Below are 26321 nucleotides of genomic sequence, written 5' to 3'. Positions count from 1 at the left end.
CGGAAAACCAAAACTTTATCTCTGACAACCTTCTCTGTCAGCCCTCCCCTCTCCATCTTTGCAAGTGTTTTTTCCTTACTTTGTGCTTGACGAGCTAATTTAGCTGACCCGTGACCAAACCGAGCAATGTACTCCTTCATGTTAGCTATTTGGTCCTGCTCCCATTTGTATTGTTTCATCTGATTCTCTTCAAAATCAGAACGGGTCTGAACATACTGGTCATAGTTACCAGTGTAGAACTTCAACTTCTTGTTTTGCATGTGTATAATATTTGTACAAACACCATTCAAGAAATCTTGTGAGTGTGAAACAACAACCAGGATGCGATTAAAATTCTTCAGATTCTCCTCAAGCCAGACACAAGCTTCAAGGTCTGTCAACAAATAGCATTTATATACTGGTCAATTTCTTGTATCTTATAGATCAAGACAGGCACAAACATAAGAACCCACGTAATCATAAATGCACTTCCTTCAAACTAAACTCTATATGCAACTATATTTTAATTAGGGTCAAAATGAAGGGCTCGCCATAAAAGCTTCAAAACATAAATAAATTGATAAGTATAATACAGAAAAAGGTGCATATTTAGCCACAAAAAGAACGGGAAAATATTTTCATCAAAGAATCAAGCATAGCAACACTTTTGAATGTAGACTTTTTCTTTTTTTTTCATGGAAATATAAAATTATAAACAGATACACCTTATACATATGCGCGGTAGAAACTCCAAAATATTACCACTGGTTTCTTAGTAGTATTTCTAGCTAATTAAATACATATATTAAATCTTCAAAGTATCAGGACATCTAATCTGACACTTGCACATATTGCCACTGGTTAAGTGGTACACAGTAACATTACATTACGCCAATGTCATTAAATCACTCCCATCAAAGCGGAAAATATAAGAAATGTGCAAATTTATGTTTCAAGAAAATTATCTACATTTTTCCATTCTAATAGATGTTTATCCAATTGAGTGAGCACGTGCATATTATCACCAGGAAGATGAATTATCACTGGCTATTGAGCACCGAGAGACAAGGTGATTTAAGAATTGTAATTGACTGAGTGCATATGATACCTCAGAAAAACAGGCAGATAAATTATGGCTTAATAAACATGTAATTGACTGAGTGCATGTGATACATCAGAAAATGCAATTGACAGATAAATTTTGGCTTAATATTCGCTAGTTAACAGTTTAACACCCAGATAGTGCATGACAAGAATTGGTTCAAACTTACCAAGATGATTTGTGGGCTCATCCAGCAGTAAAATAGTGGGATTCATAAATAATGACCGTGCCAAAGCAATCCTCATCCTCCAACCACCAGAAAAATCTTTAGTCTTCTTTGCCTGCATCATCTTGTTAAATCCAAGACCGTGCAAAATTTCAGCAGCACGTTTCTCAGCAGTTGATGCATCAAGGGCTTCCAGACGCTCATATATACGTTCCAATCTCTCCCCACCACCATCCTCCTGTTATGAAATATAAGACTATAACAACTTTAAAAACCCTTCAGATTTTCAGAGAACATTCAGTAATGCAGATTGCAGAATACACACCTGAGCTGATAATATTTCAGCTTCTTGTTCTAGCTTCACCCTTTCCTCGTCACAACTTATTACAGCCTCAAGGGCAGACATGTCAGAAGCTTCAATCTCTCTTGTCAAATGATAGATATCCATATGCTCAGGAATTGGAAGCTCGCGGCATCCTATTGCAGTAAGTAGGGTTGATTTCCCGCAACCATTCAATCCCAGCAAACCATAACGTCTGTAAATAGAAAGATCAAGTAGATAGGCAAGAGATATTAAAACAAGCTCAAATAAGATTGCCAAAAGATCTGGTGGAATACAAGTACCAGATAACAACTAACCTTCCATAGTTCAGCTCCAGTACCGAGTCGACTATCAGATCATGTCCATGAAATGTGACGGATAAAGACTCAATCTGCAAGGTAAAGAAATTCTTTCAAAACACAAAAAAGAGAACTATGGAAAACCAGAAATAAATGATCAAATTAGAAGTTATCCATACATTAACTCCTAGGTGAGAAGCAATCACATGGGAAGATAATTAGATGTATAGACAAAAGCTAAACACTCAATTAAATAATCCAAAACAACTGTACAAATAATCTGCACATTCAGGCATTGGTCTAAAGTTAGCAGCTTACTTTAAACAAATAGTAAACACATAAAGTTATGCAAAGGACAAGATTCCAAAACCAGCAAATTAAAGGAAAAAAAAACTCAGATAAAATCTTAAGGGCAGCAGCATTTCTTAAGAGCCTTCACAAGACAAACCAAATGTAGGCAACAAACTCCATTGGAAAAAATTTAGGATGTTGATGCATTCCATAATAATAATAATAATAATATAATTTAGTTTACATGCATCAAGAAATATTTGCCTCACAACTAGTAACGCAGTACCAACATTAGAATGCATTAAACCTGTTAACAAGAAACCGACATAAGCACTAAAGTGACACAGTCCTGAAATCCGCTGATCTAACTATGCAAAGTACACATGCCATAAACAGGAAAATCTATAACTCCCAGGTTCCAAGGGTCACTAGCTATATCTCTTGTTACAGAGCAATAATGAGCTTTCATATGAACGCTACCCCTAAACTATTTCAGAAGAAAATCCCACAATTTCTAATCCTTATTTCCATTTTTGATTTTTATAATAACAATATTATTAACATCAAATAAAAATTATCCCACTACATCAACCTAATTAACAAGGACATCAATCATGAACAGATTTCAACAAGAAAACAGCTTACAGCAACACACAGCTGGCCAAGGTACCCTGGGAGAAATTTGCAACTACAAAGCCACAGATGGCTAGAGACATAATCAATGGCATCAACTAAATGATGATCTACGGGTCTGATGATTGATGGCGTCGGATTAAACGTTGGTAAACCATGTTTAAATAATATATATATATATAGAGGGTCGCGTTCGGGTGCAAACCACGGTTATATGCGAACCGTGAAAAAAAAAATGTGTTACCTTTTTACTGAAAAGGTGCTACTTTGCACAAGAATTGTGTTACTTTTGTTTTAAAAAAAATATGGTACCTTTTACCAAAAAAAAGTGTAACTGTCATAAAAAAAATATAAATACAAATTGACACATTTTTTCTGGAAAAATAACATGTTTTTATATAAAAAGTAATACCTTTTTATGGAAAAATATAACCGTCATATAAAGATAATTTTCACTTGAACTTCTCCCCGTATATATATATATATATACATATGGAAGCTAACTTTAAGACTCGAGAATCATCACAATAAACAAAGAGAAATGAATTTAACTTTGTCCAATTCACTAATTATCTACAGAAAACATATATGGTAAGCACAGTAAAACTTCCAAAAATAAACCCAATTGTTATTGTTATAAAGTGTATATCATAGATATGGATTTTCATCTTCTCCCTAACATTCATTACATCCGATTTTAATTTTCCATAACAACCAACATAATTCATTGACAGGATTCCACACAATCCGCTAAACTACGAAAATATTACATTAGGCATCCAAAATAACGTACCCTAACATCTCTGGACAAAGGATGAGAGCAGAGAACAGCAGTACAAGTCCGATCAGAAATCGTAAGATTGCCAACTCCATTAGAAACCTTATCAACACTATTAGCTGCAGTTCCAGCCGCCGCCTTTGACGATGTGGCGGCCTTTCCTCCTCGCTTAGCTGCTGCAGCTGCTTTTTTCTGAGCAGCCTTCTTCTTGCTAGCGTCAGAAACCATTTTCAAACTGAAAACGCGCATCCAAAAAGAATGAAAACCTTAAATCCATTGAAATCAGACGAAATTAAGAAAGATAATAGAGTAAACAGAGGACATAGTGAGAGAGAGAGAGGGTACCTTTAAGGATACGGAAGACTGCAAAGAAGAAGATCGGTGCTGAAATTGGGGGGGAGAAAGGAACAATGAGCGATCTAGGGTTAGGGTTTCCGACGGACGTGTAGAAGAAAGCCTAGAATCGGACGGTAGAGGGAGAAAAGTAAGACTACCAAGTGTGAGGTTACCAATAAAATTTCAAAAAGCTATGGAATGAAGTGTGATGGTGCAAATTTATAAGTACCGAGTTGTGTCGTGTCGTAACCGACTTTTGTTGAAAAACTTTTTAAAAGATTTTTGGTTTTTTTAGTTGGTATGTATACTTTCTTATTTTCTACAATTGCGATTAATATTTTATTTGTAAGTTCATATTTATAATTTTTCACTCTATTTAACTAAAGCCTCTAAATTACACTTTTTAAATTTAAGGTTAGTAATTTAGTATATTCTAGTATTATTTAGTATATATTAAATTTATATTAGACCAACTTATTTTTTTAAAGTTTAATATTACAAGTACTCTATTCCATAATACACTAGATTATTACCCGTACTACGGACAATAATAATAAATTTTTTAAATAATAATGTAAATAAATAAACTAATATTTTAGTTTTCAATTGTTAATCTCTAAATTGGAATCAATCAATAACTAAGGTTTTTGTTACTTTGAAAAAAATATGATTAAATGTTTGTTTTTGATGAAATAAAATTAAGGCAATGATATTTACAGGTAACTTTATCGTGTCTAAGAAAAGATACTTTCTAAAAGACTACTAAGTACTAACGCAAGACACTAGTAGGTGAAAGAACTGTCAACTACTAGTACAAATGGTATTCTATAAGTGAAGCTGTTGTGCAACTGTGTACAGTTGATGTTTTCTGGTGCAGATGATGTACAGCTGTTATAGAGGTTATGCAGGTATTCTGTAGTTGTTGTGCAGTTATATGCCTTGGTACAGATGATATGCAAATGATGGACTCTATATGTAGCTGATGTGCAGTGTCTATCTACAATAAACAACTAAGCCACGTTTTGCTTCTGATTACAAGCATTATTTGTAATTATTTTTAATAGGAGTATGTTAGGATTTCAGTTAGTTTATTATGTTTTATAAACAGTTGTACAGTTTTTTATAACTTCCCTTAATATCTTAACACTTCCTATATACAAGTAAGAGTGTTGTATTATGAAAATTAATCATAGGCATAGTCATAGTCAACAACCCAGTATCCTGCACAAGTTTGGGTCTGGGGGGAAAAAGGATAGTGGACATATCGTACTCATATCCCGTCTAAGGAGAAGGCACGGACAAATGTGCGCATTTATTTTATCCCCTAAAAGAATTCTGAAAATTAATTAGTGATAAGAAATTCATTCTTCTGAATTCTTTTCTTGTATTTTATTGTATCCTCTTGCAATTATTAACATGGTACCAAAGTTGTGGCTTTGTACCTTTCTTTTTTCTCAAGAATACAAACAGCATGCTCAAGAATGCTTATCTGCACTAACAGATAATTCTCTGATTTGCTGCTCCCATTCTTCCATCTGTATCATCAGGTCTTCCTTTCACCCTTTTTCTTTTCTTTGTTCTCTTTGTCTTATGCACATTAGCATATTCTTAATGATGGCTAATAGAAATAAAAATCAAGGACTCACCTTGAACCCATCCAGTCCCTACTACCTACACCCAATAAACATTGGTCTGAATTTGGTGCCTAAAGTGTTTTCTAGAGTGGGTTTCAAAGGGTGGTAAAGAGCAGTGTCTATTGCATTGTCTTGGAAAAACAGGGGTTTGTTGATGGATCCTTAAAGAGATCAACATTGAGATCAGACCATGATGAGGCATGGGATAGGGTTAATGACGTTGTGTTGGGTTGGCTCCTCAAATATGTGGATGAAAAAATCTACCAAAGTGTCCTATGATTTAACACTGCACAAGAAGTGTGGATAATCTTAAACAAAGATTGTTTAGTCTTCATAAGCATAATTATTCTCAGTGCAAGAAGCCATAAGTAAAGATGTGTAAAACACTAACATAAGCATTAAAGACTTTTACACCAAGATGAAGAGCCTATGGAATGAGCTTGATGCTTTGGACCCTGTGGTAGTCTGCACCTGTACAAGATGCCCTTGTAATCTCACTAATAAAACCATCAAAAGCCAACAAGCAGAAAGGTAGAATCAATTCCTCATAAAGCTTGATACAAGATTGGTACACTCAAGGAGAAATATCCTTATGATGAAGGACATGCCAATAGCCTCTAAAGCTTATAGGATCCTTACATAAGAACAAAGTCATCAAGAGTTGAGTAAGGTGGGTAACTTTGATGGTCAAAAAGGTATAATGGCATGTAAGGTGGACAAACAAAAATTCCAAGATTTTTGTGAACATTGCAACATACATGGTCACACTATGAGTAAGTGTTGGAAGATTTACGAATACCCTCTAAACTTCAAGAATAACACATGGATGAAGCAGAAAATAAAATGCACCTAGTAAGGCCAATGTCGTCACTAATAATGTTGATACAAAGCTCGCTCAAGAATGTACAATGCATTTCTTTCCATGTTGTCCAAACATATTTCTGATGAGCATAAAGAACCAGCAACATCCAACACAGCACACCTACTAGGTATGATTTGATTGCACTCTCAATGTTGCAATGATTGGATTATAGACAGTGGAGCTTCTGACCACATATGCTTTAATTTGAATCCTTTTGATGAATATAAATTGTTGAAAGGGAAACCACATTATGTAACAATCCCTAATGGAAGAAAAGTGAAAGTATGGGTACTATTGCATTACAAAATGCCTTCAAGTTGCATAATGTCTTATTTGTGCCTAATTTCATATTTCATCTCATATTTGTTGTTAACCTCATTGAAGACCTTACATGTAAAGTTTGGTTCAGCACTAATGAATGTTTTATGCAGAGGTCTTTGATGAAGAAGCCTATACTTCTTAGTAGAGAAAAAAAAATTCTCTATACTATGTGAAGAATCAAGACTACACAAAACCTGTGAATGCTCACACTTCCAATACTGCTAGAAAGGGTAGACTGATCAATGACATCAAAAAGTAGCATCTCAGACTTGGGCACATCCCATTTCATAGCTCACAATTATTATTTCCTGATTCTAAAGATTTTAAATCAGTTGAAATCAAAGATACATTGTTTTGTACAATTCTTCCCCTTGGCAAAACAATCTAGATTGACTTTTAATTCTAATTCTAAAAAAACAAGTGATGTATTTCAATTACTCACATTGATGTTTAGGCTCCATTGAGGCATCTTTCAAGACATAGAAGTTCTATGTTCAATCATCACTATAGTTTATGACTTTTCAAGATTCACTTGGGTCTTCCTAATGAAATAAAAGTCTGATTTTTAACTATATTTGCTCAATTCTATGAATTTATAATCCTTACACACTTCAATAAAAAAAATTATGTGTGTAAGAACAAACAACGTAAAGGAATTAAGTGAAGGAAAACAAAAGACTTTTACAATGCAAAAGGCATTGAAAATCAAATTAGTTGTACAAATACACCCAAAAAAATGAAGTTGTTGAAAGGAAACATAGATATCTCTTGGAAGTTATAAGAGCTCTATACTTTCACTCTAAAGTCCCATTTTTTATTTGGACTGATTGTGTGCAATGTATTGTTCATCTGATAAACAAAATGCCCTTTGTGGGGTTTAGAGGGAAAACACCATATGAAATCCTTTACTCAACGCCACCTAATTATGATCTACTTAGACCCATTGCATGTTTAACTTTTGCATCCACTCTAAACAAGGATAGGTCTGATTGGATTATAGGGTTGATCCATGTATTTTCATTAGATATGTTCAAAACAAAAGGGGTAATTATATAACCTCAGAACCAAGATGGTATTCGTATCTAGAGATGTTGTTTTTCAAGAAAACTTTTATCCATACTAGGTTTAACTCCAAATGAAGTTACACAATAGTTTTTTTTTACCTATTTCTAGTATTGAAAAACAATCAGAACAAATTCCCGATTCTTTAAATGACAAAACAAATACACCTAGAACAACAATTCAAAATGGATTGAATATAAATGCTAAGGATAATAGTCCTAGAAAATCCAAAATAATTATCAAGCACCTTCTTCTTTGCAAGATTATCTTTTTGCTAACAACAATTCACATTGGTGCAATTTAATTCAACATTTTGCACAACTATTGAATCTAGTCAAGCTTCCCATGATTCTTTTTATAAAGAGCTTGGATCTTATCAAGAAACCACACAAATAACATGTTGGTAGAGTCTATGACTAAGAAATTACAAGCCCTTGAAAATAACAAAACTTGGATCATTATTGATCTTCCAAAAGGCAAAAGAAGCTATGGAAAGCAAATGGGTTTACAAGGTTAAATATGAATCTATGGAACTTTAGAAAGGTTTAAGGCTAGATTAGTAGCACAATGGTTCAATCAATAAATATGAGATTGTCTATGAAGAAGCCTTTTCCCCTATTGTAAAAATGACAACTATTAGGTGTCTTTTAGCAATTGCTACCTCTAACAAATAGATTATGTATCAGTTATCAATAATGATTTCCTATATGGAGGTTTATTTAAGGAAGTATATATGAAAATGCTAGAAGGTATTGATTATCCTCATAACAAGGCTTGTCTATTAAAAAATCCTTGTATGGGCTCAAACGCTAAGCATCTAGGCAATGGCATGCCAAATTGCTACAAGAATTAGATTTTTTAGGATTTACTCAATCAAAGAATGATTATCTCTCTTTGTAAAGAAAATACAACATCATATTCTATTACAGCAGTCTGTGTGAATGATGTGCTTATTATTAGAAGTAACATTGAGGAAATCAATAAAGTAAAGAAACATTTACACAATGTCTTTACAATAAAAGATCTAGGGAAATTTTATTATTTTAGGGATGAACTTTTCATATACCTAAGATAGTATGGTCTTTAACACAACAAAAATATACCAAAGAACTTCTCTGATCCTCTGGTTTACAGTTCTTAGAAAGGTTATTAATCTTCTGCCTTTTAATACAAAGTTATCAGCACATGAAGGAGATTTATTTCAAAATCCTGAACTTTATAAAAGTCTTAGAATGTCTATTATAATGGTTTAAAGTTTGTCAAATGCAAGACTTAAAATGCCAATTTTAAGATCCAAAATGTCCAATTTAAACTTTAAAATGACAACTTTAACATTATGAGTCAGACCTGTGAGTAACCACTAGGGATGGTCATGGGGCGGGTTTGGCCAAACCCTGACCCGGACCCTTTTATTTTTTATAGATCCAAACTCGAATCCGGACCTTAAGGGTCTGAAATTTTCAGACCCAGACCCAGACCCAGACCCTTCGAGTCTGATGGGTCTAGGGTCCTTAATGGGTCTAAAAAAATCTATTTGATTTGTCACATTTGAACTTTTTGTAAGTCATTAGCATGTTTTACAAATATTAAATACTAATTACATAAATATATATAAATAGAAAAGTTACAAAATAGTAAGAATGTAAGACAAAATAATACTAATTTTGTACTAATTAGCATATATCTATATATTATAGATATAAATGGAAAATAAATGGGATAATAGGGTGGGGTAGAAGTCAGATTAATAGACAAAAGTCACAAAATATTATTAGACAATTTAATAATTACAAGGGTCTGAGTCCGCGTCTGGGGGGCGGTTCTAGAGTCCGAGTCTAGAGGTAGGGTCTGGGTCCTAATCCTCGGACCCGAACCCGGACCCCCCCAATTATTTTTTAAATTCAAATCCGATCCAAATCCGGTGGATCTCAAAAAATAAGACCCTAACTTTTAAAAAAGGGCAAATTCAAAGCAAATCCAACATAATCCTGAACCATGACCATCCACCGGTAACCACATATGCGGAACTCTCACAGTCTCACATGAGATTTTGGAAAAAAAAAAGGAATGTGAGTTGTAGCTTAGGGCATTTGTAATGGTGACCCAATATTGGGTCACATGACAACAAAAAGGAAAAACCTTATTATGGTAATCTAATTTAAGATGGGTCATGGAAAAGGTTGGATGATTGTGTCTTTGGATGACCCGTTCAATAGAACGGTCATCTGAATTTTTTTCAAATCATTTGCCACGTGTCAATCCATGGTTGGCCCGCGAAAAGGAAAATGCATCAGCTTTCCCAGTCAATCCTGCTGCACGCCACTTGTCCTGTTTTGATTGGCTATGAAAAAATAGCCATTTTTTCCCTTTTAAGGGCTATTTTCGCATTAAAATAATTAAAAAAAAAAAAATTATACCAACGGTCATATTTTTTCGAGATCTATAAAATGAGACCCATATTGATATATTTTGACATAATTTTTTTGTACATATTTTGTTCTTAAATATTAAAAAATATTTATTAAAAATTATATTTATATTTATATTTATTAAAAAATATTATTTTTATTAAAAGAATAATTTTTTTAATTATAAAATAGTAGATGTATTTTAATCAAATAAAAAATTATATTATCTTTTTACATGAAAATATTATTATAAAAAAATAAAAATAAATGTTAGATAAATTAAGGGAGAGAAATTATGGTGGGGTAGAAAAAAAGTAAGAAAGAGAGGATGATGACCTTTTAAAAGAGGTCATTATTAATAAAATTAGGTTGAAAGATGAAATTATAGAAGAGAGAAAAATTATAAAATAGTTTGATAACTTTTTTTTTTTTTTTTTTTTTGGGTCATGAGTAAGGATGACATTAAAAAAGGAAATCTATTTCTTCCTTTTCTTTTCTCCTCATTTTATTCATCCTCTTGTTCTTCCTTGGATTATTTCCAATTCTTTGTCATTAGAGTACTCAGAAAGATCTTGTTGCTCAATCAGTTACAGGACCAACGGCAGTTTTTGATACCCTATGCAAAGTCAGTATACTATCCGTGTCTCAACATTTTGTATATTGTTCCACGTTGCATAATGCACAGAAACTCCTTCAAATTTGGTTCCTTTCATCAACATAGCTTCTACACTACCCTTACCCTTATCTCCAATGAATTCAACCCTCAATTTCAGCTTTCTTCGCTTCAGTGTGGTTCTATTTTGCAGTCTCTAACGAAGTCCAAATCTTTAAAGCGGGGTGAAACGTTTCATGCCCAGATGCTTTCTTCTGGTATTCTTGTAGATAACACATACTTAAGCACTAAACTTGCTGCATTTTATGCTAATTGTGGACAAATGGAAAAAGCCCAGATAATTTATGATCAAATACTGTTTAAGAACTCCTTTTTGTGGAATTACATGATTAGGGGCTATACAAACAGTGGTCTGCCTCTTAAGGCTATGATTTTATATCGAAAAATGGTGAGTTTAGGCATTAAACCTGATAATTATACATACCCATTTGTTATTAAGGCTTGTGGTGATTCTTTGCTTGTTAAGTTTGGTCCTCTTATTCATGCTGAGGTTGTGATTAGTGGGTTTGAGTCTGATATTTATGTGGGTAATTGTCTCCTGTCAATGTATTTGAAATTTGGGGAGACCAAAGTTGCACAATTAGTGTTTGATAGAATGTCTCAAAGAGATTTAACTTCTTGGAATACAATGATCACTGGATATGCCAAGAATGGTCACTGTAGAGAGGCTTTAATACTTTTTCAGTTATTATTGGAATCTCAATCAATTGTGGATTCCACTACTTTGCTTGGCCTTCTTTTAGCTTGTTCTGATTTGCAGATAGTTGAGAAAGGAAAAGAAATACATGGGTACATTGTGCGGTATAGGATGTTTGGTTCTAACATATTTTTGACCAATTCTCTTGTTGAGTTGTACTGTAAGTGCAAGGCAATGTTGTATGCGAGGCGGTTATTTATGATCTCATTAAAGGATTCTGTTACATGGAACACAATGATTTCAGGTTATGTACATATAGGTGAAGTGTTTGAAGGTTTAAGACTATTTTGCCAAATGGTTTCATATGGTGAACAACCGGACTTAGCGACAATCATTGTTGTGGTTGGAGCTTGTGAAAAGGTCACAGCCATTGACTTTGGCATGTCTATTCACTCTTATCTTCTTAAGAAAGGGTTTGATTCTAGCACTATGGCTGCAACTGCTCTCATAGGCATGTATGCACAATGTGGTCGGCTGCCTTCTTCACTCCGTGTTTTTAATGAGATAGCAGATAAGACTTTGGTGTCTTGGACTGCTATGATTTCAGCATACGGAATTCATGGGATGGGAGAGGAAGCTATTTCAAAGTTTTACCAAATGGTGGCAAAAGGCATTATTCCTGATGAGGGTGCCTTTACTTCCGTTTTGACTGCATGTAGCCACACAGGACTTGTTGAGGATGGGAGAGAAATTTTTCATCAAATGCAGAGTAAGTATAATATGCAGCCTGGACTGGCTCATTATGCCTGCTTGGTGGACCTTCTTAGCAGAGCAGGACATTTGGAGGAAGCATATGATATTCTTAACAATATGACAGTGGAACCGCCAGTTGATGCATGGATCTCCCTACTGTCTGGCTGTAGGCTTCATGGGAACGTTAGTCTCGCTGAGTTGTGTGCTCAACATGCGTTCAAAGGAAATCCCAATAGAATAAGTCCATACATTTCCCTATCACATACTTATGCAAATGAGGAAAGGTGGTTCGATGTAGAAAAGTTAAGAGGCATAGCACAAAGTAAAAGATTAGCTATGCCCAAAGGTTACAGCTCTATTGAATAATTTACAAATTATATATATAGTGCAGTTTCCTAGATGAAGCCGAGAATCCAAATAGAGTGCAGGTAAGTGAATGACTCTCGACCATCTTGAAAGGCGAGGCAAATTACTGGGTGAACTTGATAGTGGTTGCCTGACCTTGATAATTGTGCCTTACTGGGCATTGTATGAAATGATTATGGAGTTCAGTAACCTATAGCCACTAGCTGTATGTGTGCTAGCCGCTAAGTAAGACTGACTACATAATAATATAGAAGTAGCAAAGATAATGGATGAACAATATTGAAAATATGATAATGATCATCTGTTTATTGGTTGAAGAAGTTCAACATGTTTAAGCTTTGAACTTCAGAAGAACAGTGTATTTTTACCAACACAGCTACAGACGGACAGAAGATTTCGATAGATGCATATCTTCTCAGAGATTATTTTTTTTTTGACAGCATCCTTAGAAGTAAGTGCACATCCTTAGCAGTAGCCGCAGCACCAACAAACATAACGGAAACAACTGAACACCCAGTGATGATTATACCACAGGTACTTTCAGCATATCCTTGTTAGCTTGAATGTCTCTATTTGTCAAATGCCATGGACTTCAATTCTGTATAGAAGCTTCTCAACCTTGTACTTACATATCGACGTCAGTGTTGAAGGTAATAGCTCCATTGGTTTGGTTCCTCAAGAAGAATGACCAATGGAATCTTCGGCTTTGATTGCTCCAATGGAATGACTTGCGTTCCATTATTTTTCAGAATTTGGACAGTACACCTACAAAAAATCACCAGAATTTTCAACCATGATAGCTTGATGTTACATTTTGATGGTTGAGCTGGAAACTTGATCAGCACAAAAATTTTCTTCACAAATGTCTGGAATACTCCAAAGCTCCGCCCATTTAGAGGCTGATTGCACGAACAAAAATGTCAAGCCATAGATCTTCAGTATCTCTATTAATTCTGTTTGGCATAGCATTTAGCAGCATTTGATTATAAACCTTTAGGATCATAAATTCAAAATGGGATTTGCTTTTGAACCTGCAAGTTTAAATACTTCTCTCCAGTTTGCACGTAAGACTTGTAAATATTGTCCAACTGCTAAATGTGCACCACAATTTCAGGTGAAATAAATTGCTCTTTTTAGAATGATGCTTTTTCTAAGTTTTTTAAAGGTTGGCGGTGACTATGTGCAGTTGGTATAGCTGTATATGTCTGTGTAGCTACAAAAAGGAATTGGCATTGTTTTGAACCTTCGAATCTTGTATAGGTTTCCAAATTCCAATTTTCCATAGAGGCTCTTATGTAGCCAGCAATTGGTATGCAAGTTTCACATGGCCAGAATATCTGTCAAAACTGTATGTTATAATTGTTATTTGATATTGCAGAGAATCAATTAATATATCAAGATTTCATGTGCTCACCTGTTGCACACTGTCCATAATCAGGCTGTTCATAGTATCTCATCTCATGACATGCAACGTCCAAAACCCCATATTGTTGAGAGAGCACCCTTGCTAATGTTGGAAATCCACCTGTCTCAAGTTTTATCCAGTGGTAAGCTCAGCTCTGTGATTGCGATCCTTGTACCACCAATTTGATCCATAAAACCTGTTCCCTAGTACGATGGGTGTTACTCATGTGCACGATAAAACTTATACAGCCATTGATTCTCTTGTAGCTAATTGTACTCATTTTAGCTGCTATTATGATTTTGCAGCCATAAATACTTTTTGCTTCTTCCAGGATCTGGTTGTTTAAATACCAAGTTAAGAAGATTTTCCATGATCATTGAGGTATGCTCCAATTTTTTTCTGAAAATATCTGTTGCTTCTATTCTATCATTATGTTGTCTTGCATTCTCTGATAATGTTTTTAAAAATATTCTCCCAGATATTTACCATTAGCACTACAAAATTAAAACTTGAAACTTAAAAGTTTCTTTGCGTGTTATAATATATACTCAAAACATTGTGTGGACCTGCGATAACATGAAAAAGCATATTATACTTAACAGAAGTTCCCCTATTCTGGGCTAGCTCCATCCTTGATTTTGGGGTTCTCCTGCTGGGCTGAGGCCTACTTCAATGTCCATTATGACGCCGACATGGCAGCATCTAGAATATCTGACATAATATCTCTGAAACAACTCATGCGATCATTATTGATCTGTTAAGTTATCACAAGATATTAGTGCTATTTATCTTCCTCTATTGGGAACCTGATAAGTTTGTCTGATGGAAATGACAGAGGAAGAAGCCATATAACTGTGAAAATTAAATGATTTAAATCAGGCAACTAGCTTTTGTTTATAATTATTGATCCAAACTTTATTAGTTATCAAGTTGAAACTTCTCCAATGGACTTATGTGTAGGCAATTGTAAAGATTGAATTAGTCAAAGTATAGATTGATTTTTATTAGTTATTCTTGAGTAAGTTTAGAGGGTTAGTTAACTTAACCTAAATAGGTTTTATTCCTTTATATATTAATTGAATGTATCCAGTATTTGTTTAAGATAATAATCTAACCATTAAAAATCCAAATTACTCTTATTTTAATGGTATCAGAGCTAACGGTAATTTCTGACGACTGGTAAAAGCCCACCTTCTTAGTGCTCATCATCTTCCAAAACAAAACTGACCTAAAAATGGAAGTGATCGAAGATCCAGATCCAAATCAGAATCGGTTAAAGTAACCGAGCTTCAAGTAACCAAACCAAAACAAAATCCAAATCTGAATCGATTCAAGTAACCGAACTTCAACACAAAACCCAAATCGGAATTGGTTCAAGCAACCTAAAGGGTTAAACAACAACAAATTGATTCAAGTAACCAAAACAAAACCTAAATCTGAATCGGTTCAAGTAACCGAACTTCAACACATAATGGGCCGATTCGACAAAACATCGAAATCAAATGAGAAACTTAGGAATTTCTAGTTACCAAATTGAATAACTTGGTGAACATGTCCATTAATGGATGGAGGCCCAAAATCATCACTGCCTTCTTAATCGTTAAATCGCAACCCACCATCAAAGAACATAAAATGACAGATTAATATGGTGAAACTTATGCCCACATGCCATAAAATTGATGTTAACGCAAGATACTATGAAAATCATGATAAAGACAGAAATCAGAATGGAGAAGGAGAGAGAAGCATATGTAGCCGGAAATAGGGAAAAGGAAAAACTAAACTTAATTAGAAGGGAGAAGGATGAAGGCTAAAATTTGGTGTAAACGGAGAAAAACTTGAGATGCGTCGTAATTTCGTTGCCCGACGGGGACCAAGTTTGTCGGTTGATGGGCTGCATACTTAGTTTCAAACAGCGCGAGACGCACCGAGGCGCAAAAGGTCCTTGAATTCTTGGTGTAAAGCGCAAGGTGAAGGCGTGAGCTTTGTAGGCGAGGTGCACTTTTTCGCTAAAGCTTAAAAATCAATTTTAAAACATATTGAATACTTCAAACAACATGATATTCATATTTTAGTATCAACAAGCTTGAAAACATTTATTATCCTTGCGGTAAATACCACTTTAGCACAACACTATTATAATGAGAATATGAAGAATTTCCAAAACTATTTTCTTCATATGCCTTTTGTTTTTCTTAAAAAAGCAACAATTTTCAAACTTCATATTCTAGTAAATTTTGAGTTTTATTTCTTTTTCGAACAAACAAGCATATGTTAATAACCTAGCCGACTAAGGAGGCGCGTTGGGCGCACAAGGTGTGAAGTGCATCAAGGCGCCTAAGGCGCACACCTCTTGTAGTGGGCTTTGCCTCACCTAGCTGAGGTGTTTTCAGCCGAGCCTAAGGTCGAGGCGCATGCACAAGGCACAAACGAGGGACACTTTATAAAACTAAGGCTGCATATATGACACTACCCAGTTTTTGGTTAGTGTGCTACTGTGTGTTTTGGCATTGTGAGTGATGTGTTCAATTAGAACACAAATGACTTCAATTTACTCTGTGAAGGCACATGGGCTTTTGTAGCATGACTAATTTGTTTAGTGGACAGATTACCCATTTACTAAAGATGGTTTGCACTGAACTCTACGATTGCTTGCAGTATATGTCATGGAGGTTTCACAATGTAATTGATTGAATGTTTTATGTTGGTACTTGGTAGAATAGCCTTTTTCCTTCATGTTGGTAGATTTATAAACCTGTAATATATCATGAAATCTGTATATATAGTTCAATCGATTCTCTCATTAGATAACTACTCTCACTTCATTTTGAGGCATTTCTTAATGTGTACTTCTCATTCTTTCCTGCATATTTAATTTAGATTTTATTACTTAGATTTCAAATTAAACTATACTCTGATGATTGTTTTAGGATTATGGGAACATAAGTCCAATTCTTGGTGGATAAAGTATTAGTTAATAAAAAGTCGGTCTACAAATTCTATGTTTCCCTGGTTTGCTCATGAACTGCCCAGATTACATTCTTTATCAAGATTATTAGGTGTACAATCAATATTATGTGTTATTCTCTTTCAATCAATATTATTATTTATTTTATTAACAGTCAATATTATGTGATGTTCTCTTAAATTCTATGCAAAGTATAGTTTTATAAAAAAATTGTTATTCAGATCTCTGTAAACTTTTAGATTTTCGTGATCAGTAGTAAGTTTCTAGTTGATCAATTTATGATGCACCTTTGGTTACATAATGTCATTAGACAATAATTTCCCTTCACCTTGCCTTACAGGACTATGAATATCTGTTACAGTGTGGAATGATGAAGAGTGACCTCAAAATTATAGCGTGGAATGCTAGGGAAATAAATTAGCTTTGTTGATAAAGTGAGGCATCTAGTAACCACCCACAAGCCTTCTAGACCCTGCATCTCTGAAACCCGATCCTTTCCTTCGTGTCTATATCGAGGGACCTTCACTCCATTCATGGCTACTTCCAGGTACTTCCTTGTAATGTTACTTTCTGTTTTTCTGGCATTTATTCTAGTACTAAATTTATTGAGAAAAAGCTACAATGGGAGGCTTTGACTGATTTTGGAGCTAAATTAGCTGTACCATGGATAGTTATGGGGGATTTCAACTAAATTGTTGAACCTTTTGAGAAATTTGGAGGGAAACCTTACTAAAATGTCTGCTTTTAAGGACTATTGGGATACTAGTGGCCTTGTTGTCTTAGCTTTCTCTAAATTGAAACACACTTGGACTAATATGCGTAAGAGTAACCCATTATGCAAAGGATTGATAGATGTCTGGTGTTAGGCTCTTTTCTCAGTATCTTTCCTCATGCCTCTGTCACTAACTTGCCAAGGTTAGGCTCTGACCATAGTCCAGTTCTCCTTGACAACGTTAATGTTTTGCCTCCTAGATTATGTCCAAAAATCTTCAGAGTGGAACCCATGTGGTTCCTTGACTCTTCCTTCAATGATACCCTCCTCCTTGTACTCGCCTTGCCTAGCTCTTTCCTTCCACCCTAACTGCTATTAAGAAGCCATCATTCCTTGGGCTAAAGATAGATTCCTCATATTTAGAAGGGATAAAAATAAATTCATTCGTAGAATTGATGGAATTCAAAATGCTATAGATTTAACATTCATCTCTGTGACATCGAAGTAGCTAAAGGAGTACAATTTGATCATCAATCAGGAGAAAGAATTTTGGGCTGTTAGATCTAGAGAACATTGGATATCGTAAGGTGATAGGATTTACTCCTCAGTACTTATTGAAAGGAGCATGAGCAAAATCAACAGCACAGAAAATGAAGTTGGGGAAACCTTTACTGGCCATAAAGAGATTTCACAAATTTTTATTTCCTTTTTTTGATAAACTTTTCATTAGCTCTAAGGATAAAGTCCTTCCCCCTATCCCTTCAAGTAACCTAATTAAGGTGGCTTCCCTCCCTCGAAGGAGGATATCAGACAAGCAGTCATGAGTCTGGGAGACTTTAAATCCCCTGGAGATATGGTTTCCATGCTTTCCTCTTTCAAAACCATTGGCACTAAACGAGCAAATCTGTGTTTTCATCAAGAAAATATTTGAATATTTGTTTGTTCCCTCTGAGACTAATGCTTCTTAATTGATCTTATTCCAAAGGTCAGCCATGCTTCCCAACCAAGGATTTTTAGACCTATCAGTCTCTGTAATACCTTCTAGGTAATTACAAAGATCCTTGTCAATTGTATTAGACCCCTCCTCTCCGATCTTATCTTCCCTTATCAAAATAACTTTTTGAAAGGAAGGGGTTCTGAGCTTAACTTTGTTCTTGCCTCTGAAATCTTACATTCCATGAAAGTTAAGAGAGGGAAGAAGTCCTTTTTTGTTCTAGAATTGGATTTGGTGAAAGCATATGACACCCTTGCATGGGATTTCATATTGAATACTCTGAAATTCCATGAATGTGATGGTTCTTCTTGTAATCTGATTATGAGTTGCAATACTTCTACCTCCTTTTCTGTGCTTATTAATGGTAGACCCTTTGAATCTATCACTCCATCTAGAGGCATTAGACAAGGAGACCCCCTCTCCCCTTATATCGTTATCCTATGTATGGAAGCACTTTCTAGGAGGATTGAGGATGAGGTCTCTCAAAAAAATTGGCTACCTTTCCGCCCCTCTAAATATGAGTCAAATATTTCTCACCTTCTTTTTGCTGATGGTCTTATCTTTTGGCCAAGCAAATCAAAAGAATATAGATACAGTCATCACAATCCTAGATGAGTTTCACTCACACTCAAGACTGAGAGTTAACCTCAAAAATCCGAACTTGTTTTCTCAAAGAATGCTACCCCTGATCTGATCCACTCCTGTTCTTCTTCTTTGAACATTGAAGTAAGTGAAGGGACATAGGTAATTACCTGGGTTTTCCTCTTACTCAATGCAGACCCAAGCTCAGAGAACTTTATCCTATGATAGGAAAGTTCAGGAAGAGATTAGAAGGATGTAAATCAAAGCTTTTATCTAGAGCTGTAAATCAAAGCTTTTATCTAGAGCTGGTAAAACAATTTTGATTAACTCCTATATAAATTCCATTCCCTTGTATATCTCCTCTTGTCTTACCCTCCCAAAATCTCTGACCAACTCTCTGAACAACATAGCCAGTAATTTTCATTGGGGTCTGAATGAGAAAGGAGGCAGTAAAATTCATTTGATAAGTTGGAATAGAGTCTGTACTCCAATCCTGAAAGGGGGCTTAGGCATTAGAAGTGTAGACACTTCAAATAAGTTAGCTTTAGTCAAACTCTGTTGGAAAATGCATAAGACTCCCTCTTTGCTTTCCTCTTTTTATAGAGCCAAATACACTAAGGTAGCGTTTGGAAACACGAATTTCATTTGAATTTTTGTAATTCAATTCAAGAAATTGAAATTATGGATTTAAATTCCAATTCCAATTCCTCAATCTCGTTTGGAAATCAAAGAATTGAATTCCTATATTTCAAATCCACATAGTTTTTTGGAAAAATATTGGAATTGAATTCCCAAATTTAAATTTTATAGCATTGTTTGGATAACCTTGTAATTACATTCAACCAAAAATATTAAATATTAGCAAATAAAATGTATTATGATATTACAATAATCCGAAATTGTCACATTAAAAGTTATCTTAACATAGAATATCAAAAGTGTAATGTACAAACTACTCGTCAAGGCACAAGAGTATCCAGTCGAGTTTCTCATCCTCCAGTAGTTCTTTCAACATTAGAAACTCGTCGGGATTACCATTCATAAACTTCTTTACTGCCCGCATTGTCTGAATCCTAAAAATGCCAAGCACTTGAGAAACAACAGCGTGAATCTCTTGACAAGTGAGTTTCGGAGCGTCTTTAATCTTGCTTTGCACGTACTCTCTAAATGACTCGGCAAAACTATTTACCGCATCAGCTACACTATCCTTTTTCCGCTTACGAGAGCTTGAATTAGTTGGATCCTTAGAAGAGCTTGTTCGTTCACAGATCGTCTCCCCCTCCATGGCATCCGCTGCCTCCTCGTATTGTCCTGCACCATCCCCGATGGCTCTATCCGCACCAAATAAAGTGCAAATATCTTCCCCAATTTTCTATGCACTTGTTGCGATAAGGGGCAGCATTTTTGTTTACCTACTCGATCACAATCCCAATTTAGCAAACGAAGAAGCAAATAAGCAATAGTAACACAATTTAGGAAACAATAATATTGGTACAGGATGCACATTTGAGCAGATCAGATTCTTAAAGAACCAAGAATATGCAACTGGAAACAACTCAGAGTACAACTGTTATTTGGAGAAAGCCATCTATATATCATTTAAACTGAAACAACTCAGAATAAAAGGAAGCCATCTATAAATTATATACTCTAGTTAATTAACTGCACTGAGCAATAAGCAGTCTCGACCAAAAAACAAAGCAGTAATAAAAAGAAGGGATCAAATTTACAATGTCAGATTAAGCAGTTAATGATTGAGCATGAATTTAATAGTAGTGCCGAAATCTCTTGGATATGAGTTTATCATCAGAGACTTGGTCAAATATGCATGTCCTGCAATTAGTATTAAAGATAAGAGTAGAAGTGTCTTATTATGGCTTGCTGAAAGTTAACTAAGACGACAGCAAAAGACAAGTACATACATAATCCAGGGATTAGTCCTGTTGTATAGATTCTGTGTGATACATACTGTCTTTTACTTCAAGATGTAACATATTTTAACTCATAGGTAGGGCAGAGGCAGTAATCTATACTCAATACAGGTCATGTTACTCTGCTCCTAAACTCACTAATCTATACTAGTCAATGAAATATACAAGTAGAAACTCAGCCATACATACCTTAATATATTCTGTCCATTGAGGTAGATCTTCCATTGTGATTACGCTCATTTTTTTTCATCATCCCACTTAAATTTTGTATGAGTCTTGATGTCCGTGATGCAGCCATAGTGTTTCTTCCAAGACTTAGTTCGGTTTCTCACATGATCCACATTAAGTGCAATACCTAACTCTCTCTTTAACTCATCAACAACAGCTTGGTAAGCTTGAGGCTTAAAGTCTCCATCTCCTTCGAGCTTGGTATTCTCGGAACATTTTTTGTGACATTTCATCTCTTAAGTTATTCCATTGAGGTAAGGCTTGTGCCGTTGAAATAAAATCCTCCCCTTCATCCTCCATTGTATCAAAAGCTTCTACATTTGATAAATCATCGTCCACCTCATTTAACAAATTCTCCTCGTCCAAATTTTCTTCTCTAACAAAATTATGGAGAACAAAGCATGCATTTATGATTCTTACTTGTGTTTGCTTATCATAAAAGCTACTTTTCCTCAATATAGCCCACCTCTTTTTCAATAACCCAAAGGCTCTTTCAATAGTATTACGTGCGGATGAATGACGCAAGTTGAACAATTCTTTGTAGTTTGTAGGAGCACTTCCTCTCCACAAGTTTAAATGGTAACGTGTACCTTTATATGGAGCCAAGAAGCCTTGTGCATTAGAATATTCCAAATCAACAAGAAAATATTTATTTGTGACATTAAAAAAAAATTATATAAGAAAGTAAAATTATAAAGAATTGTAATTTCAAGGTACTTGAGGTTTTGCTTACTCCTAGGAACTTTGAGACCATTAGGTCTTCGGAGGGCGTCCCCTAAAATGCGAGGATCAGAAGCCGATCCCTCCCAGCTAGGCAAAACATAATTGAATTGAAGACTTGGATCACATTAGCTAGTACATTGGTAGTAATATCTCCTTTCCTATCTGTATATCTAGGTCGATCTTCGACGGGAACTGTCATCTTAATAAGTGTCCCATTAAGTGCCCCAAGTGCCCCCTCAAACCACTTCCACTTGTTGTCTCCATCATAAGTCACATTGAAATCTACTTGCTTGATATAATACTTGCCTATTTTCATCACAGCTTTGAGCACGGTATGGAATTGACGGCTTACTGTTTCTCCCGAACGAATGAACACGGCACCAATAGTTCTATTCTTCAGATCATGGCCAAGAGTATGTAGAAAAAAAGCAACAATTTCTATTACGGTCACATTCCTAGTAGTAACTAGGTCTCCTCTAGTAACTAAAACCTCGCGTAACTTATCAAAACATCTCCGATCCATATGTAACTGCTCTTTACAAATCCTATCATTCATGAGGGAATCCAACCAATATGCTCTTTTAATTGCACGTTCATGTTCGTTCCAAGGTACTTCTTTATGCTGAAATCTATCAAACCATGCTCCCACTACAACCATAATAAAGCCACTAACTATTGCAATTAGTTCCATTTCATCTTCATCGCTATCACTATTGTCATCTCTAGTTCGGTTTCTAACAATAGAAACTTGTCGATCATGAGACATGGTATACTGAGACATAATATAACCAATGTTTAATTAATTAAAAACATCGTAACATTAATAAATAAAGCGATATTTATAGACTAATGTTAATAATATATATAACTTCACAAAACATTTCTCAAATACCACAAGCACATTGCTCTAGTAATGAAGAAATTTAGATAGTTGTTAACACAAATAAATTAATGGGCAGCTCTACAAGAGATTTGAAACCAAGATCTAGCAATGACTGCCTAAGAAGGGCGCTCAAATTACAAGAGCAGATAGCATAACAATTATTGGTACCTAGCAGTGAACGTAATATACCAACTAAAATGCCCAGCATTCACCATGGAATTAATACTAGAATAAATCAAAAATCACCATTGAACTCAACAATTCAACATAAATTAACCACTAAACTCAAATAAATAAAAAACTACTCAACAATTCAACATAAGTCAAAAGTATTGTAGGAAAAAAAAAATCAAAATTAGGGTTTATTACCCTCAAATACGCACAGCCGCCTGCGAGGAGAGGGGAGGAGTAAGCGGTGGCCGGTGGGCTGTCAAGTGATGACTGGGAGTCTGGGAGTCTGGGACGCAACGTGAGGATTGAGGAAGTGAGGGGCTGAGCTGCTGAGGGCGTGCGTGAGGCAGTGAGGGAACTGGGAGTGGGATGCAGTGATTGTGAGGGAGGGGATTTAAATTTTAATATATATTTAATATAAAAAAATTTAAAAATATTTGGGCTGAATGGGAATTGAAATTAGGAAAGGTATGGGTTGGAAATGAAGAGTTTGTTTTTTATTTGGGTTGGAATTGTGTTGGAATTGGGCCAAATTCAATTTCAATTTTTCAGCTTAGCCAAACAATGGAATTGGGCCAATTCTATCAATTCAAATGAAATGGCCCAATCCAAACATATCCTTCTAAATGATATATAGATGGCTTTCTCCAAATAACAGTTGTACTCTGAGTTGTTTCCAGTTGCATATTCTTGGTTCTTTAAGAATCTGATCTGCTCAAATGTGCATCCTGTACCAATATTATTGTTTCCTAAATTGTGTTACTATTGCTTATTTGCTTCTTCGTTTGCTAAATTGGGATTGTGATCGAGTAGGTAAACAAAAATGCTGCCCCTTATCGCAACAAGTGCATAGAAAATTGGGGAAGATATTTGCACTTTATTTGGTGCGGATAGAGCCGTCGGGGATGGTGCAGAACAATACGAGGAGGCAGTGGATGCCATGGAGGGGGAGACGATCTGTGAACGAACAAGCTCTTCTAAGGATCCAACTAATTCAAGCTCTCGTAAGCGGAAAAAGGATAGTGTAGCTGATGCGGTAAATAGTTTTGCCGAGTCATTTAGAGAGTACGTGCAAAGCAAGATTATAGACGCTCCGAAACTCACTTGTCAAGAGATTCACGCTGTTGTTTCTCAAGTGCTTGGCATTTTTAGGATTCAGACAATGCGGGCAGTAAAGAAGTTTATGAATGGTAATCCCGACGAGTTTCTAATGTTGAAAGAACTACTGGAGGATGAGAAACTCGACTGGATACTCTTGTGCCTTGACAAGTAGTTTGAACATTACACTTTTGATATTCTATGTTAAGATAACTTTTAATGTGACAATTTCGGATTATTGTAATATCATAATACATTTTATTTGCTAATATTTAATATTTTTGGTTGAATGTAATTACAAGGTTATCCAAACAATGCTATAGAATTTAAATTTGGGAATTCAATTCCAATATTTTTCCAAAAAACTATGTGGATTTGAAATATAGGAATTTAATTCTTTGATTTCCAAACGAGATTGAGGAATTGGAATTGGAATTTAAATCCATAATTTCAATTTCTTGAATTGAATTACAAAAATTCAAATGAAATTCGTGTTTCCAAACGCTACCTAAGGTTAATTGATCCTTAAGATCCTTTAACTCTGGTTCACATATTTGGAATTCTATAGGGAGAGTGTGGAACCTATAAACAGACAACGGTGTGTTGGAATATTGGAGCAAATTCATGCCTTTTCTTTTGGTTTGATGACTGGTCAGAGAATGGTTCTATTAGGAGTCTAATTGCAGGACCTTTACAAAAGGAATAGAGTTCTCTTGTAGTTAAAGACATCACCAAGGAAAGTTTTATGAATCTTAGCCTCTTATCCTTGTCCCTCAACATGACTTCTTCCATTCTTTCTATTGTCATCCCTAAATTAGGTCCTAATCTGATGGTGTGCAAATACGCATCAGGAAAGTTTTTCAACTCCCACTCCTTACATAATCTCCCGCCTTCCCCTAAGATTTATCAACCTGCTCTTGATGACCCAATCTGGAAAATCATTAAGGAAGTCTCTACCAACCAAAATCAAATTTATCCTACGGATGGTAGCTTGGGATATTCTCCCTATGAGAAACACTATCTCAAGTAGGATACCTTCAAGCTCTCTAGGACATTGTCTGCCTCTTCCCAGAGGAATCTGTAATTCATAGTCTCTGCAACTGTTATGCAGCCAAGGGTTTTGGCTAATTTGTTACTGTGGAATAGAACTTTGTTCTTTTGAAGGGGACTTGATCCCTTGGCTAACCTCCAACCTTGAGTCTACAAAGACCCATGACACCACTCCTTGGCCAACGACCTTATCCTTCCTTCTTTGGAATTGGTGTCGTGCAAGGAATGATCTTTGTTCTAAAGGTCATGAAAAATGTGTAAGTCAGTGGTTAAGTTAGCCTTGAATGAGTACATCTTCTTTTCACTCTTCCTACTTTTCACTCTTTTCACTCACCGTTTTTCTCACGGTCCACCTTCAACCTGGCTTTTAAAAGTTGACGCTGCCTTTGAGGAGAGTAGCAAGACTGCTTCTCTAAGCATCTATGCAATCTCTCTAAATTTAACATCCTCTTATGCTATTAGTGCTAAGTCCTTAACGAGAGATGCAAATGATATCCTTTTAAGTTTACATTATTGAGTAGTAGGTGCAGGAGTGCAGGATGCGATGCGACTATTTGGACAGACTCAAAGGTGGCCTCTGATGGTTTTAATGGTGATTCCCCTTTCCATGATCGTGATCATCATTTAACCATGTTATGCAGGGATATTAGTATGAGAAAGTTCCATTCCCGCCTGTCAAAGCTGATGAGAGCTCAAGTGAAGCTGCTCATGGAATAGCTAGACGAGCCATAATAGAGTTGAAGAGAGCAAATAGGATGGTAGTAAGGATTTGTTTTGTGGTAATTAGAAAATGTTCACTTTGTAGCTTATACAATAATGCAATCAAATTAATAGTTTCGCCACGACTATCCCTTTTAGCATTATTTAAATGTTGTGTGAGGCACGAAAATAACTTTTTGTAATGTACGACTTAGTTATAACAAACACTAAAGTCATTGCAAAAAAGACAAGTTT

The 26321-nt window shown here is 35.3% G+C and overlaps 3 protein-coding genes across 15 annotated transcripts in view; 1 reads left to right on the top strand and 2 right to left on the bottom strand.

The window, feature by feature from the left end:
* Positions 1–4111, bottom strand: part of LOC130805996 (ABC transporter F family member 1-like) — a 5092-nt gene extending 981 nt beyond the window's left edge. The window contains exons 1-6 of the mRNA XM_057670882.1: positions 3916–4111; positions 3586–3805; positions 1887–1960; positions 1573–1783; positions 1251–1485; positions 1–373 (exon numbers count right to left, since the gene is read on the bottom strand). The exon at positions 1–373 is cut by the window's left edge and continues 981 nt beyond it. Of these exons, the coding sequence (XP_057526865.1) occupies positions 1–373; positions 1251–1485; positions 1573–1783; positions 1887–1960; positions 3586–3798 (1106 nt within the window). The 5' untranslated portion in view covers positions 3799–3805; positions 3916–4111. The remainder of the gene's footprint in view (positions 374–1250; positions 1486–1572; positions 1784–1886; positions 1961–3585; positions 3806–3915) is intronic.
* A 6579-nt stretch (positions 4112–10690) lies between these two features.
* LOC130805930 (pentatricopeptide repeat-containing protein At1g08070, chloroplastic-like) lies at positions 10691–25870 on the top strand. 13 transcript variants are annotated; one of them, XM_057670863.1, is made up of 6 exons: positions 10691–12684; positions 13063–13156; positions 14001–14169; positions 14333–14408; positions 17336–17542; positions 24033–25870. In XM_057670863.1, exon 1 carries the CDS (start codon positions 10871–10873, stop codon positions 12620–12622), a length of 1752 nt encoding a protein of 583 aa, XP_057526846.1. In that variant the 5' UTR covers positions 10691–10870; the 3' UTR covers positions 12623–12684; positions 13063–13156; positions 14001–14169; positions 14333–14408; positions 17336–17542; positions 24033–25870. The 13 variants fall into 13 exon arrangements, with proteins under 13 accessions (XP_057526846.1, XP_057526838.1, XP_057526812.1 ...); XM_057670855.1 differs by adding an exon at positions 13883–13970 and having other exon boundaries at positions 10691–13156; positions 14061–14169; XM_057670829.1 differs by adding an exon at positions 13883–13970 and having other exon boundaries at positions 10691–13736; positions 14061–14169.
* LOC130801119 (uncharacterized) lies at positions 21617–22196 on the bottom strand. The gene is made up of 2 exons (XM_057664895.1): positions 22160–22196; positions 21617–22053 (listed from the first exon to the last, which is right to left on the bottom strand). The coding sequence occupies exons 1-2, from the start codon at positions 22194–22196 to the stop codon at positions 21617–21619; spliced, it is 474 nt and encodes a 157-aa protein (XP_057520878.1).
* Positions 25871–26321: the final 451 nt, after the last annotated feature.

Source organism: Amaranthus tricolor, chromosome 1 (assembly GCF_026212465.1).
Source record: "Amaranthus tricolor cultivar Red isolate AtriRed21 chromosome 1, ASM2621246v1, whole genome shotgun sequence".
Lineage (NCBI taxonomy): Eukaryota > Viridiplantae > Streptophyta > Magnoliopsida > Caryophyllales > Amaranthaceae > Amaranthus > Amaranthus tricolor.
Note: the sequence above shows the minus strand (reverse complement) of the source record. Positions and strands in the feature narration are given on the sequence as shown.

Bases quoted from the DNA above. Each gene is read 5' to 3' on its own strand.
- LOC130805930 (XM_057670863.1), top strand. From the start codon at position 10,871: ATGCACAGAAACTCCTTCAAATTTGGTTCCTTTCATCAACATAGCTTC.
- LOC130801119 (XM_057664895.1), bottom strand. From the start codon at position 22,196: ATGGTCTCAAAGTTCCTAGGAGTAAGCAAAACCTCAA. The intron at 22,054-22,159 runs GTACCTTGAAAT...CTAATGCACAAG, and splicing joins AGGAGTAAGCAAAACCTCAA to GCTTCTTGGCTCCATATAAA.